The sequence below is a fragment of the Typha angustifolia genome, chromosome 12 (assembly GCF_048772165.1).
Source record: "Typha angustifolia cultivar Huaian chromosome 12, ASM4877216v1, whole genome shotgun sequence".
Lineage (NCBI taxonomy): Eukaryota > Viridiplantae > Streptophyta > Magnoliopsida > Poales > Typhaceae > Typha > Typha angustifolia.
The window spans coordinates 10,836,236-10,851,593 of record NC_133250.1 but is presented as its reverse complement, the minus strand read 5'-3'; the positions used below and the strand labels follow the sequence as shown (position 1 = coordinate 10,851,593).

Here is a 15,358-nt window from a genome sequence, read left to right as displayed (position 1 = left end):
GTAGACAAGGAATCCAGGCATGGCCCAGCTTCTGGATAAGAACCACAAATAACAATAATTCAAGGTAATACGTATAATGATGAATCTAATCTTATTAACATTCAAACAACTTCTTCTAAAATCACCAGCATAGAATTTTTACTCCATATGGCAAATCTATTTTTCTCTTTTTTTGGCAATCATACATGATGCATGGATTCAGAGATGCAAGGTTCCCATGTCCTCTTTCCTTTTTCATTTTCACCCTAGTGAGCATGTTTGCCGCATAAGGGGGCAATGATGGAAGTTGTTGGAAAACTTTGATCAAGGAGCGTGTCTGCATCTATGAGCTGAGCAAATCCACTTAATTCAAACAAAGACCAATCCACCAAATAGCAATAAGGACCACTAGGCAGTAGACTCTAGTGGAGGATTCAAAGAATCAAGGAGACTACATCACAAAGCATTTCAATTTACTTGAGATCATCTACACAAAGATAATAGCAAGTAAATGAACATAAGATGGATAAAGAATGACAACGCGAGATAAAGAAAGTGTAACTTACATGGCATATGGCATCAGCTATACGAAATCATCGTTGTTTGCTTACTGATTGGCACATGTGGGATAAATAATGTCTTCCTTCTTACAGTATCATACACACCGAAATCAAATTCTTCTAGTTTAAGGAGCAGCTAGAATGGTGAATACAAGATATCTTCAGATGAACATGTGAGATCAGGCCTAAGCAACCAATTCAAACCAGGCAAATTGCAGTGCATGGGAAAGTAGAAAAGAAGAATCGCCATATTCTAACACACCAAGCACCTGGCAAAAATTTTAGAAGCCTTGTATTCGTTGTATCAACCCATTTGCTTCAGCCTTTGGTTGCAACAACTTAGTATATACATGGATAGACTCAGAAAAATACTTTGAATGTGCAGAAAAGAGTTTGTGCAACTCAGTCGAACTTGCTTGTCTAAACAAATGGGTAACAGGTCAGAAATAGGTATATATTACCCAAAGTGAAGTTTTTTCTCTCTTTTTTTTTTTTTTTTTGCTTCAATGATCACATCTCGAGCTGAGAAGAATGCCTGAAGATAGAAAGGAACAAAGATTAACATCTCATTAATATTGTACTCCAAATTGTAAAGTATTATCTCCACTGTGGTATATAAATAACACTATCTGAACATAGACGTGGATTTTGGTCCATGCTGGCGTAGAAAAACAGATATCCTTATCCAAATAAACTTGGACAATGGAGCCAGTCCATTTTTATGCCTACCAGTAATCATCTCAGTGCAACTTGATATGTGTACCTGATCCAATAAGTCAGTCACTCTCCATTTATTACGAGTGAGTGAAATGGCACTCTAATAATCTCCACGAATGTTGAGCACTCCCTGTTCATTGGTTGCTTCCAAGGTTCCCCATCCATTTGCATATAAGCATCTCTCCACTGTCCACCTCTCATTTCCAAACGAATTGCTGCAGCCTGACAAGCATCAGAAGATCAGTTGGTGGATACTACAGTGGAAAGCTGCATATAGTGCTCAAAACAAAAAAGTACCTTTCAATTTCTTATAATATATGATGATTAAAGAATATGTTAGAGCTAAATATTTGATTTAATGAAAAGCAAGGTGGAGTTTATTACCTGAGCCAAGTGCTTAGCAGATATAAGTTCTACCATAACAAGTGAAGCATGCCACCCTTGCTTTAGACCAAAGATTTCAAGCAGCCCATCATCCACTTGGGCCTCAAGAAAGCCTCTCTAGAAGAATCAATAGAAAAGATCAGAAATAAGCTGAGCAACAGGATAAAAAAATAATCAAGAAAATAATAGACAAAATTAAAGTCTAGACTGCAAATAAGACAAATTGAACCTAAATATGGCCCACAAAGGCTTACACAAATTGAGGTCAAAATTAATTGAACTGGTTAGAGAAGAGTTTGGAGCCACTCAAAAGAGTTAAGCAACTTACTCCACAATGTTAAAAATAAAATATAAAGGCCATTATTTTCAAACACCTTAAGTTTTTAGAGTAGTTGATGAGTTAATATAATATTAGAGCCAGAAGATCTAAGTTCAAATCTAGCTATTCTCATCTTTGTCTAAAAATATAAAACCCCACTTATTTAAATTAAATCTATTTTTTGGGCCTATTAAAATATATTAGCTCAAAATTAAGAGAGTGTTAGAATATAAATATAAAAACTAATGAACTTTCTTATAAATCAATTCAAAGTCAATTTGGATGAACGTTGGACACAAATATACATGCAAATAAAGATGTATAAGTCACAGAGATTAAGAGAACAGCAGATACATTTAGCAAAACCAATTTAAGCTATTCTACATACCTTCTCTAAGTAATCAGGTTTCAAGTTTCCCCATGGATTCCTTCCACTTGCATAATTGTGAAGATTTAAAGCAACTATAGCTCTGACACTGCATTAGAAATATTATAGTCAATTCAACAAGATGTTTGAAATAAAGAAGATATCTTAACTAACGTGCAAATTATCCAAGACTTGATTTGATCAATGCTAAATTTGTGAATCAAAAGTACTGTATGTAGGAACTCATAGAAAGAGCACACAAAGAACACACACACACACACACACAAACTCAGGATTCAGGTCACAGTTGATAATCTTGCCTTGGAGGCACGGGAATCTGGGTCCACTCTGAGCAATTGACCTTCTTGATAGATAAACGTAGAATATTCTTGAGTCCCCTGTAATAAAACGTTCCTAAATTAAGAAGACCACACAATTACAAAGCATTATCTTTTAATTAATGTGTTTTTCTTTCCAAGTAGTACAAAAAGAAGCAAAACAAAGTTGATTTTATAATAAATTCTTTACACAAGAGACAGAAAGTATCATTTTGTGGTTTCTGACATATGAGCACATGATCACAAGCTAAAAAAAAAGAAATAGCTGTCTTTAACTCCTTACTCTGCAGGAACCAAAATGTAGGATAATTAGGTGCAAGTCCTACGAGCAGAGCTGTTCAAGCATAGAACATCTAAATGTTATATCTTTCATGCTCTTCCTATCTAATATAGTAAAGTTTAAGTTCTTATTCTCTTGGATAAGTGCACCATATACCTCCGAATAGTTGCTAAATTCATAGATATAGGTTTAGTAAAAACTTAAGTTCGGCATCCAGAATGATGACATGGCAAAAATGAAATGTTTAACATTATTACTTTTTCCGGGGCCTTAACAAACCAAAATTCCAATTGGCTCCGAACAAAAGCAAAAAGTATTCCTTAATGTTTTGAAGTTTTAGAAAGAATTTCAAACAATGAACAGAATGATTTACCAAGAAGATAAATAGGGTGCTGCTAGCGGGATCACAGGAAAGGGACTGCAAATTTATTGAAGGCTATAGAGGGAGAGACATAAATTTGTGACAAATTACTTCCTATAGGAAGTAAGCACAATTTACTAGTAAGAAGAATCAAAAGATATATATTAAAGTGTAACTACATAACTCAGCATGCATAGAAGAAAAGTATTGAGATAGATTACTATATACTAATGAGAAGAGAAAACCTTAAACTAGGATCACTTATGCATGGTGTAAAGAACCATCCTTGCTTGCAGGTATAACCTGCATAAATTAGCTGTCCACATATTCAGATTGTCAGTATTCATTTTAATAATATCTTAGATGAAAAAAGTTGACAAATAATCCAAGTGCTACGAAAGGTAATAGATATGGACTTCACATGCTACAAAATGCTAACTATATGAATGAAGTTCACTTGAGAGAAAGAAAAGAAAAACTCTTCTTATAAGTTATAACAGAATATTAAGATTTAACAATAAGAGTCATTTGATCTCAACTATTAGAGTGAAAACCACTGAAAAACCACGAGGTTATCATTTGAGTATGACTAGTCACTCAGGCAATGAACAATGTTACATGGTTAGGCCAATGAACCCTGTTACATGGTTAGAGAGAAAACAAGTAGTTGGGATATGTAGATGTAACTGGCAGATCATCCATAACAAGGCAAGGTAACTGGATGCGAACAATATTCTAAATATCTGATGATCAGCTAGAGTTCCAAGTTCCAATCACTGGAAAGTTAAGCGCCTAAGATTTAAATATTATTTTCAAAACTTTCACCAAATTATACACATTGAAAGCACACATACACACACACCTTATTAGCTATTGGACCTTGAGCAAGAAATGGTTTTTCATCACGTAAATGATGAAATCCATAAGCAACTTGAGCATCCATTCCTGCATCAGAGAGGAAAGTAATCCAAGGATCTAAGAGAGATACTGCTTTAGGTAAAAAAGAACGACTATTAAAATACCAAAACCATACAAGATAGATTTAATTCCTAGGACATGCACCTTTCCAATTTCAAAATTAGTTATGCTAATGATATTATCATTAAGCAAACCAAGCAATACTAATCAACAAATTGTAATAGTGAAGTTGTTCAAATGAGAATATCAGAGTGAGTTAATCGGAGGATAATTTCATCTTACCTACATCTCATTCATAGGCAGAGTAAAGGGAAATAAGCATGTGAATCAAAAAGAAAATGGTCAATGTGACCAAAGAGAATGATTAAGGACTGAGTAATATGACAAAAAATTGAGACACAAATGAAGTTGACTCAAATAAGAAGTTACCCATATACTCCTATTATGATTTATGAGAAACTCATCACAAATAAATTGAAATGACAACTGCAGTCAAGATAAACATCAGAAGTATACCTATACTAAAGTAATTATAGAAAACCCCATCAAAGGAAGAAACTTTTTCAGGCAACTCTCCGAGAATATCTTCACCCTGCAAAATAATGAACTTTTAATGAGAATAGTCAAGACTCAAGATTGTGACGAAGCAGGTGTAACATCTCTGTTCATTGCTCTATTTGAGTAACTAATTGAGAAGGAAACCCAACAAGTTGCAGTAACCTATAGATGCTGAAAAGAACAAACAGACAGAGGGATGTGGTAATTAACCAATTGGAACTAAGTGCACATAATGATGTTAATTAAACAGACTCATTTTAGTGAAATTATTACTGCTGCAATAAACAGCTCTATTCAAAAGACTCGTTTTAGTGAAATTAGCAAATACAGATAGCTGAACATTCAGAAGTCAAGAAGCTAGTAATAACCTGATTAAAAGTACATTCTCCTAGATTTCTAAGAGAATGCGGAAGATCTACTTCTTGACCTGCTGGCATGGAAACAATGACTCGCCAACTGCATCAAGACGATTGCAATTTTCATCAGCAAGACTCGATATTTTGAATAAACTTAGCAAACACAGGCAACTAGCATTTGCCTACATAACTCAACATTAATTGAACCATGTAGTAATTAAAATTGATAATTAATTGGTGGCTTGATGATTCAAAGCGTCAAAAATGGGCATAGAGAACTAAGATTAAAGATTGGAATATGTCAGTGGATGAGTAAACAGTGGTTACAAGACCAGGATGCAGAAGAATTTATTGTCCGTTCCTGTACATGAAGTGCATTTCTGAGGTGAAGATAACAATTACCTATCTAGACGACAAACTGGACCTGTAATAGCCTTGTAGAGAGACCGTTTCACAGCTGTTCTCCAGGCAAAAGGAAATGAAGCACCCTAAACAATTAGTTGCATGAAATTAAATAAAGTCTAGCAGGATCATTTGAAACTCAAACTAGAAGGAAGCAACAAAGGAAATTAATTTTTACCCAACCAAAGCTCCTTGAAAGATCATTTCCTGTTCCAAGAGGGATGATGCCAGTTGGGGGAACTGGCTCTCTGTTCTGCACATACAGTTCCCCTAAGCATCCTAGTACCCAACCCACCGTGCCATCGCCTCCTGCAACCTAACATGCATAGACAAGATAATTAGTGGGTCACAACATCAAATTATCAGATATCCATCAAGCAATTCCTACATCCAGAAGCTGGAAGACCGTATAAAGGACTGACCATAAAATGCCTTCTAACCAAATCTCTGTGTAAGTGCAAATTATTGGAATTAGGAAATGTAAATCTGTCAAGCTTATAACAAAGATAGGCATGGGATGGTTTCATAGTACATAATTTTAATCAATAGCTAGGCCTAACAGCGAAAGAATAAAACATATAGATAGGTATATTAAGATAGTGCAATTTCTAACACAGAGAAAATCAATTGCGTCTACTAGCTGAAACAAACTCATCTTATACATACCACGACTCTCAAATTCTCGCGGGTGACCTTTGCATAATAATCACCAAGTTTAGCCAACATCTCCAAGCAAGACAAACCATACTCAACAAAGTCGGAAGGTTTCACAACTGAAAGATCAAAAACCTGCATCAAAGAAACATTATTTAAGAATAATAATTATGTTATGAAAAGCAGTCACGACATTTCGGACCAAAAAAATAGAAAATATATGGTTGAGTTTTTGTGAAAAAAGAAATAAAAACGACGCTGAGCAAGAATTTGTTCCAAAAATGAAAAACATATGAATTTCTTATTGAATCTTAAAACATATAAAACTACCTAAATTTCCATTGCAACCAAAACGAACAAATTAGATCAAGAAATAGAGAAATGTGATAGGAAGAAGGGTCACAACACCTGCTCCTCCCCGATCAATTCCTGGAGGCGGCCCTTGAGGACGGGGCCGTGGCGGCCCCCACTGCGACAATTGACGAAGACAACCATCGGCGCCTCCGTGAGCTCCTCATCTGCCTCCACCTCAACCGCTGCCGCCACGGCTATGCTTGGGTCCTTGGATCGGATGGCCGCCACCATTGCCGCCCGGAGGCGACCAGAAATAACCACCCTCCTCCTGAGATCCTCTTTATCCAATCTCCCCCATCCAATCCCACAACTCCTAAACGACTCAATGATCGATCCTCTCGACGTCGCCGTGCTCGGCGTCAACGCATCTCTTTCGCCCAATGCATCGCTCGCCATCCTCTAGATTCCTGGATCAAGAAGAATCCACATCAAATGGGAAGCGGATTAGTTGCAGAATCGGCGAAAATTCCTAAAATCTCCGCATATTTCCTCGACGAATCCTTACCTTCGTTCTGCTCCTCTTGCTCGTAACTCTGAAATTCGGAAGAGAAATAATGCAAATTGGCACCAGAGAAAAATATAAAATTACGACGTGAAATTCGAATTCCTTCCCCCCCTCTCTCTCTCTCTCTCTCTCTCTCTCTCTCTCTCTCTCTCTCTCTCTCTCTCGCTCTCTTCCTCTCAGAGGAGAAATCGGAGGAGGAGAGAGAAAACGGCAACAAGGCTCCGAAGCTGGGGAGTTGGAAACCGGAAGGTGCCGCTGCTTGAATTCGACGGTTGGGATGAGAGGCGGGGAAAGGTGGTACCCCAGTTTCCCGCGGAGAGCACAGGTGAAATGTTGCCCTGATAATTGCACAAAATTACGAAGTAACCCGCCATTATTTACAAAACCGCCCTTTATATACATATATTTATATGAGAAAATTTCAAATAAGCATATTTTAGCCTTCTCTGTATTATTTACAAATAGACAATCTAGCCTGACCAGCAAAAGAGTGCTTTGTTTATAATATAGTCAAAACGTAGGGTTTTATCTGTAATTCTCTCTATTTACATATATTATGGAGATTTTGTATTTAATATTATAAAGAACGAGTTAGCACCAGATTGGGGATAAATAAAGCTCTCCATTTAGACCATGTAAATTAGTATGAGAAAATTACATTTTATTTATTAGTCTAATATACTTTAAAGAATAATTGGGGCATCAAGCCGGCTGGGAATGACAATAATCTATTTGGACACATCCATAATTAATCTTATTTCATATTAAATAGATTGCTTTGTCAACTGCTATTAGCTAAAACTGGTCAACGATGGCATTGTTGAAGTTGCGTCTTTCAAAAAAATTGTCCCACAATCCAAGGAAGATCTGCAATGGATCAATGTCGATTTGAATGAGGAAAAAGTAAGGCAAAAAATATGGGGAAAAATTGGTCCCAATTCCCCACCATGAACATGAGCAAGAGACAAATTCTACATTCGCTTAGAAAAGTGATAAAAGGAATTTTATCCAACAACAAATAATATTTTTTAAAAATTTTGAAAAAAAACATAGCAAATTGTTTCGATGAAACCAATCAAATTGTGTTCAACCTCACAAATTTTACTTCAAGAAAAACTCCTAGAATAAGCAGACCATTCACAAACCTCCTAAGAAAAAGAAGACCATTCATAATAAACCAAGCAAATCCCATATAGATAACTGAAACAGAATTGGTCCTGATTGTATCAATGCCATCAAAAAGCCTTATTGAACGTTGAATGTCTCAAATGCCTTACAAGCTGAGAGCCACTTCAAGGTACATAGGAAAGCTTTCAGAAACAGTGCATAAGCAATAAACAAGAAAGAGAAATGCGACGAGGACCAAGCCACTTCTGCACCAGCTTTCATTATTCAGCTGTATCCGAACGGACGGCTAAAAAGCAAAAAAAGAGAGAGTTAGCATTAAGAAATACAAGGGGGAAGAAGATAAAGAGATGGATCAAATTAAGCGAGTATTCAGGTAAATAAGAAAAAAGAATGCTGCAGTTTAAATTAAGTGAATTTCTTGTGGAGTAGAAGATCATAAATTGAATAACATTAAACTGCAGTAACTTAAAACAACTGGTATTATTAAAATCCAATTTATGGCGTCTAGCAAAACATCATATGAGTAGTCAGATTCAGACATCCAATGTGGTGGCTAGTACATGATTCTCACTAGACATTTTAAATTACGTTTAAATATGATGTCAACAGCAAGAAACTTCTAGTATATATTTGATAAGGCTGATGAACTGGAGCTTCTTGTACTTCAATTAATAAAAATGCTGATGAACAGTATACTTGTTGGATTTGCAGTCTCTACTAAAATAAAGTTTATCTTCATGACCTTTTCTACAGCAATACTCATTGACATTTTACAGTTGGTCGTGGCCACTAACATAAGACTACAGCAAAACTCAAGATTCAAGGCCTTTTCAAACTATAAGGAATTATGGTTATTACATGAATTCATAATTTCATACATTGATCAACCCAAAATCTTAAGTGGACAATGCTACTCAGGCAATTATTTGTTAACATTTAATCAACTAAATGTTGCCTCGATCAATGACACACTTAGAAACTCACCTGAAAGGCTGAAAATTCTTAGTTAAAGACTATGCTAGGAAAAGCTATAATGTACTGATGTCAATGCTCACCTAGCTTATCCCACAGAAAGGAGAAAATGATATGTCAGCAATCAGCAAAAATTGAAGAATCCATGAACAAAGATGCAGCATCACTTCCTATTAGCTCGACAGTAAGGGGTCTACAAATGTTTGTAAAAGTTCGGGAAAAGAAAACCATGATAGACGACTCCAGTGAACTACTGCTACCTAAGTTCTAGAAAAGGGTTCAGAGGTCAGGTCAGCGAAATAAGAAAAAAATATCAATCCACAACGTAGTTTAAGAAAGAAAAGATCAAAATCATGAAAATAAGTGATCGGGTCAAAAATGTTCAACATCCCAGGAATTATCCACCGGTCAAAACATCTTACTTACCAATAATCATTTTATCCCCAGTATCCAAAGATCACATAAAACATTAAAATGTTAGACAAGTTGTTTAAGTTAGCTGAAGCTGGGCCTTTAGGCTTCATTCCATTGTAGTATATATGCATTCGAGGTGTCTATGCAGTTTATTAGAATATAAGTCCACTTCACTAAGCTGCAAACCCATTGTGCTCCAGACACCTCAAAAGCTATAGACCCTTTCCTCAGTTTTTGATCTGCATGGTTATCGTACTCTAAAACTCACATATAATAAATTTTCACATTACCAAAACAATGGACAGCAGAAACCAGATCAAAAATGTAAACTAGCTGAAGAAAGACCCATTTACATTGAATGCCTCTCGTCCAATCTCACAATGATATCTCCACAACTACCTAAAGAGGAAGAAAAAACTCCCTAGATTTCAGTCCCCAGTTCCAATGTCAGAAGATTCTAATGTCCAAGTTTGCCCGTAGGATAGATAGGCCTTGTGAAAACAACAACTACATACTAGAAAATAGATTCACAGAGCATCATAACATTTTCTCCATTTTAATATTATCTGCTACACCATGCTCATATTAGCTATGTCGAACATATACTACTATGGATATACTTAATTCTTATATCACTAGCAGATATAAAGGCAAGGACCAATTTTTCCTGTATATACCTCAACATCCAAGGTAGTAGAGAATCGCATGATAAAAAAGAAATCCCCTAACCATGGATCTGTGCCTACACAAAGCTCTTGCTTCCATCTGAAGCATCAAGAACACTATACTAACCGATCTACAAAGATATATCCACACAGATTTAAGCTACAATTACTAAATCGAACACCTTACAAATAGCATCCAACAAACAACAAGGTGAATTGTAAGAAACATTTCAGATCAAACCTAGTAATCAAAACCCCTAAATCAAACCAGAAAAAGCGCAAAGCACGACAAACCCTAGCATTTCGAGCACAACCAATTCAAATCAATCAAGTGTTAGGAGAAGGAAGAGTTGCCTACTTGGCTTCTCGGGCTTTCCATCCGCCCACTTGGAGAGGGCGAAGTGGACCTTCTCCCGGGAGACGGCCTCGGTCTTGTAGGGCTCCTTGAGGCAGGAGCGCACCAGGGAGGCGCAGATGTTGGAGTAGGTTATGTACGTCATCCCTGCGGCTCTCCAGAACGGCACCGCCGCGCTCGATCCCGCCGATGCCATCGCTCGATTAAATCTCCTCTCCTCTTCTTCTCTTCTCTTCCTCCGGCTACTAGAACTATATCGACTCTCTCTTTAGTTGCTTGATCTGAGATTATTTTGGAGAAACCTATTCCTGATATCTTATACTTAGCGTAGCTTAGGTTGGGCCACCAATCGAGCCCAGCCCATATAAGAAAATTTCGAGGCCCTTTTACGAACTGAAGAAAAGAAAAGAGGAAAGCAAAAAATAAATAACAAAAGAACTCACCAGCATCGTCTCTCTGTTCCCAATTCGATTCCGCCATGGACGAGACCGTGAAGCAGGTGAGATCCCAAATCGCTTCTCTCTTCCATACCCAATTGCTTCGCTATAACGATGATCGCTTCCCACTTCGCTCCAGATCTTGGAGAAGCAAATGCTCACCGTGGCCAAGGCCGTGGAGGACAAGATCGACGAGGAGATCTCGGCCTTGGATCGCCTCGATCTCGACGACATCGAGGTACTGAGAGAGAGGCGGATCCAGCAGATGAAGAAGATGGCCGAGAAGCGGAACCGTTGGATCTCCCTCGGCCATGGGGAGTACTCCGAGATCTCTGAGAAGGACTTCTTCGCCGCCGTCAAAGCCAGCGATCGCGTCGTTTGCCATTTCTACCGGGAGAATTGGCCGTGCAGGGTATATCTATTCCCCCCTTCTTCTTTTTCTTGATTTGTGTGTAAAATTAGTTCCTTTTCTCAGAAATCCTTTTCGTTAATGGTGTAAATGTGCAAATGTTAGATGGTAAATCGGAATGAGGGAATTTATGAATTTTCTTTTGGAAAATGCGAGAATGGACTACCGGAGTAGTCTATGATTTTATAATTTTTATGATGATGTTAGCTATGATTAAATTCGACTCGTTTTATGTGATTATAATGGTCGAAAGATAGGTGCGATGCATTCCTATTAGAAGGAAATCTACGTTTGGAAATTTTATAGGTCTAGTATATTAGTGATTACTTTATTCGCTATGTTTCATTTCGTATGAACAACTATTGTAACTTTCTCTAATTTTGACATCCCAGATCCCAATTTAAGCAATGTTCGAATCCCCACAAAAATTGCTGAAAATTGTTAGATTGACAATTTTTATTACAGTTTAGTTTCACGGAAAGGCTTAGTTACGTCTTGCCTCCCTAGAAACCATATAAGTGGAAGCCTCCTGCAGTAAAATGCTCTTCTTTCGAATCATCAAGCGTAGGAAGGAAATCTCACTCAGCATATCAATGTTGCATACATCTGGAACTGAATTTGAGATGCTCAATTGAGTTTGCAAAGTTAGTTAGAGGAATTTCATTACAAGTTGCCAATATATGACCAAACTTTCACACTTAAACACATCAAACAACTATGGAGATTTTTATTCAAAATGTAGCACAATGAATCACAATCCCATGCTCGAAGGCCTTGCAGCAGAGGAATACTTATATGTTCAACAAAGAGTCATAAATCACGCTTAGTTGAAGCAAGTTTACTAGGAGCTTGTTGGAGGAGATTCAAACAGTTCAAGGTAAGTTAACTATGATATCAATCAGTTTGTGTTGGGAAACTCAAAGGACATCGGAATTGAGATCTTTCTCATAATGAAGAGGGTATACATTATCCAAAAATCAAGTTCATTCAGTAGTAACTAGAAAATTTATTGTTTCTATATTTCCTCAAAGTTGTATTGTTTCAATACTCACAAACTGAGTACAAGTACCTTATAATGTGGCATACTAGTGAATATGATGTAAATCCACTGACCTCTTTGGAGAACCATTTAGTTAGCATTTCCTAGTTCCAGGTTACCTAGACATTGATGAAGAGACGAAGAAAGGAGGCAAGAATATGAGGGAAGGGCTTGTGTGGGAGGGTTAGGGCCTTAGGGTATAATGTTTGCCATCAGTTCATTCTTGTGAGAAGAGACAAAGGAGGTTCACCTTTCTCTGGCTTATCAGAGTAGGATACAGTGCTGATAAGAATGTTCAACATTAAAAAGAATTGAGCTTCCCAGAGTGGAATGTGCTCCTTTAGTAAAGGAGAATCACAAGAGATGAAGGAATTGTTGGTAATCATGTGCATGTACCATAAAACATGTGCATGAAATAATACTTGTTGAGTCAAGCAAGACATACCTTGACTGAACTATACAAAATAAGCCCTCTTAAAGAAATAATATTAGGGAGTTGGGTTGCCTTAACATGGCAGAAATAATTTTAATTTATTTATCTGGGTTTCGCTTTCCAGTCGAACTAGGCTGACCACTGCCTTGGCAGGAGGATAAGCCAACTATATTCCTAGCTAATTGAAGCGAAACTTATCTGACCCAATTGGCAAAAGAGTAGTGGTGGGTGGAGGTAGGATGCAAGAGAACAAAGGTTCTGGTTGCTAATTTTTCTATTTCTAATCTTTGGTGCACGCGTAGTACTCACATGAAAGTTATCTTATATGTGGACTATTTTGCTACCTTAGTAAATAGTAACTATCCAAGAAGTTATGGGATTACAATTTCCACTAAATGTCTATCTTGCATTCTGAAATAGACTACAGATCAGAATTATATGTTTAAGGATGCTTTCTCTGGGTATGCTACTTTTCTCATTTCTTGGGCATCTCTGATGTTAAAGTACGTTACGATAAAATGCTAATTTTACTATTGGGTATTAATGAAACCTTATACTACTTTTTTCTCTTCTATTTTTTTTTTTTGCGAAATAAAGTGGCTCCTTTTGATTTGCAGGTGATGGACAAGCATTTGAATATTCTCGCGAAGCAACATATGGAGACAAGGTTTCTGAAAATTCATGCAGAGAAAAGCCCCTTTTTGACAGAAAAACTTAGGATTGTGGTGCTCCCGACTCTTGCTCTTGTAAAGCAGACCAAAGTTGAGGATTATGTGGTAAGAGATACAAGCTTAAGTTTTCTGCCAAGCATGCTCAAAAGTGTAGGATACAATTAACACGTAATATTGCAGGTCGGCTTTGATGAGCTTGGAGGTTCTGATGATTTCACTACTGAAGAATTGGAGGAGAGGCTTTCTAAAGCACAAGTGATCTTCTTTGATGGAGAAGCATCATCACACTCCCTCAAGCCAACCACTGTTAAAAGAAGTGTTCGGCAATCAGAAACATCGAATTTGTCAGATTCTGATTAGTTCCCATGTAACTTAGTATAATGTTTTGAGAGATTCGTTGTTAAGTCTTTGAGAATTTTTTTGTGCCATGTTACCAAAATCGCCAATTGTTATGCCAACTTTAGGTAACGTCTATCTCCATAGAGTACAGAGGACGTGCAATGGCATACATTTTATGTGCTCCATCTTGTTCCTCTTTAGCTATTTTTCTGCTTCAGTTCAATGAATCGAGTTTGTCTTGAGTATTAGTTTCACCAACGAATTCATATAGCAAATTATATGTTGTTACAGATATTGGATTTAGATAGATATCTCGTCATATATAGCAGAAGCAGAACATAACATATATGCACGCCTAGCTAGATTTTTCTTTCTGAAGACAATAACAAAAGTGAAGTTACACTTTGCCATTGGTTTAGATACACAAATATAGAGTCTAGTATAATTCAAACGCTTAAAACTCATGATGTAATGACCTAACAATCTAACATCACACATCAACTTTAGCATCATCTTCTTTTATTCTCCCTGGGATTAAAGTAGTCAAAATGCCACTCAAAAGATGGGGAAGAAATTAAAGTGAGTCATGGAAAGTGGGTAGTTCTGGATTCTGATGGTAGTTAAAGTGGCCTTGGAAGCATCTCACGAGATGACATCGATCTTGCCTTCTTCCAGGCTTATCACACAAAAGCTTACCATTGCCTTCTCCTTCAGGGTGCCCACCAGCACCAAGAGTCCTCCTAGGTTGTCTTACCCTCAAAAGTCTTTTAGACTCTCAGCCATTCCTTCTACAAAGTCAAATCTGCCTAAATTTTTCCTGTCTAATGAGGAAATAAAAGACTAACTGTACTTCTGTGCATGAACCTCTGTCATTTATTAGCTTTAGAATCTCGAATACAATTTGATTATGCTAACTTACTTTTCTTTTCTCTAAAACATTCAAAATTAAACAAATCCATTTTCTACATCACTGTACCAAATAGATATATATATATATATATATAATCATCATCAGCAAGAATAATACAAATATTACTCTCTTTTTCCCTCCCTAAATAGTACTCTTTATCTTTCTCTAAAACCAAAAAATGAAGATATACATGAAGCTGGGAGCTAGAGAAGCGTCGTACTCAAATTTATTTCCCATGCAGTGTGAAAGATAAGAAAAGCTAAAGCTTAGGAGATGAGAAGAAGAAGAAGAAGAAGAAGAAGAAGAAGAAGAAGAAGAAGAAGAAGAAGGGAAGAAAAAAAGAAAAAAAGAAAAAAAGAAAAAAAAGGCAATGAATGGAAGCACATGGACTGCAGTTGCAAGTGGGTCCTCCTCTCCTTTTCACTTTGATAAGTCTTTTGGAAGCTTTGTCTCGTATGAAAGGCATCAACCTTTTTAGACTTTTGCGTGTTGGCTGCCTTTACAACTACTCCTCCCTCCCCCTTTATAGATAGA

The 15,358-nt window shown here is 36.9% G+C and overlaps 3 protein-coding genes across 4 annotated transcripts; 1 reads left to right on the top strand and 2 right to left on the bottom strand.

Annotated features, from left to right (window-relative positions):
* Positions 1-152: 152 nt before the first annotated feature.
* LOC140772387 (diacylglycerol kinase 4-like) lies at positions 153-7,212 on the bottom strand. 2 transcript variants are annotated; one of them, XR_012106289.1, is made up of 15 exons: positions 7,053-7,212; positions 6,602-6,954; positions 6,206-6,328; positions 5,718-5,855; positions 5,540-5,625; positions 5,150-5,237; positions 4,740-4,815; positions 4,168-4,250; positions 3,551-3,621; positions 2,647-2,724; positions 2,348-2,435; positions 1,641-1,757; positions 1,303-1,478; positions 546-1,074; positions 153-466 (listed from the first exon to the last, which is right to left on the bottom strand). XR_012106289.1 is itself a non-coding variant. In XM_073114440.1 (14 exons), the coding sequence occupies exons 2-13, from the start codon at positions 6,941-6,943 to the stop codon at positions 1,320-1,322; spliced, it is 1,449 nt and encodes a 482-aa protein (XP_072970541.1). In that variant the 5' UTR covers positions 6,944-6,954; positions 7,053-7,212; the 3' UTR covers positions 153-1,074; positions 1,303-1,319. The 2 variants fall into 2 exon arrangements, 1 of the variants encoding a protein (XP_072970541.1); XM_073114440.1 differs by having other exon boundaries at positions 153-1,074.
* A 1,061-nt stretch (positions 7,213-8,273) lies between these two features.
* On the bottom strand, positions 8,274-10,880 carry LOC140772344 (ATP synthase subunit epsilon, mitochondrial). Its single transcript, XM_073114372.1, has 2 exons — positions 10,590-10,880; positions 8,274-8,466 (listed from the first exon to the last, which is right to left on the bottom strand). Exons 1-2 carry the CDS (start codon positions 10,780-10,782, stop codon positions 8,441-8,443), a joined length of 219 nt encoding a protein of 72 aa, XP_072970473.1. The 5' UTR covers positions 10,783-10,880; the 3' UTR covers positions 8,274-8,440.
* A 57-nt stretch (positions 10,881-10,937) lies between these two features.
* On the top strand, positions 10,938-14,156 carry LOC140772343 (thioredoxin domain-containing protein 9 homolog). Its single transcript, XM_073114371.1, has 4 exons — positions 10,938-11,085; positions 11,163-11,435; positions 13,522-13,680; positions 13,756-14,156. Exons 1-4 carry the CDS (start codon positions 11,065-11,067, stop codon positions 13,933-13,935), a joined length of 633 nt encoding a protein of 210 aa, XP_072970472.1. The 5' UTR covers positions 10,938-11,064; the 3' UTR covers positions 13,936-14,156.
* Positions 14,157-15,358: the final 1,202 nt, after the last annotated feature.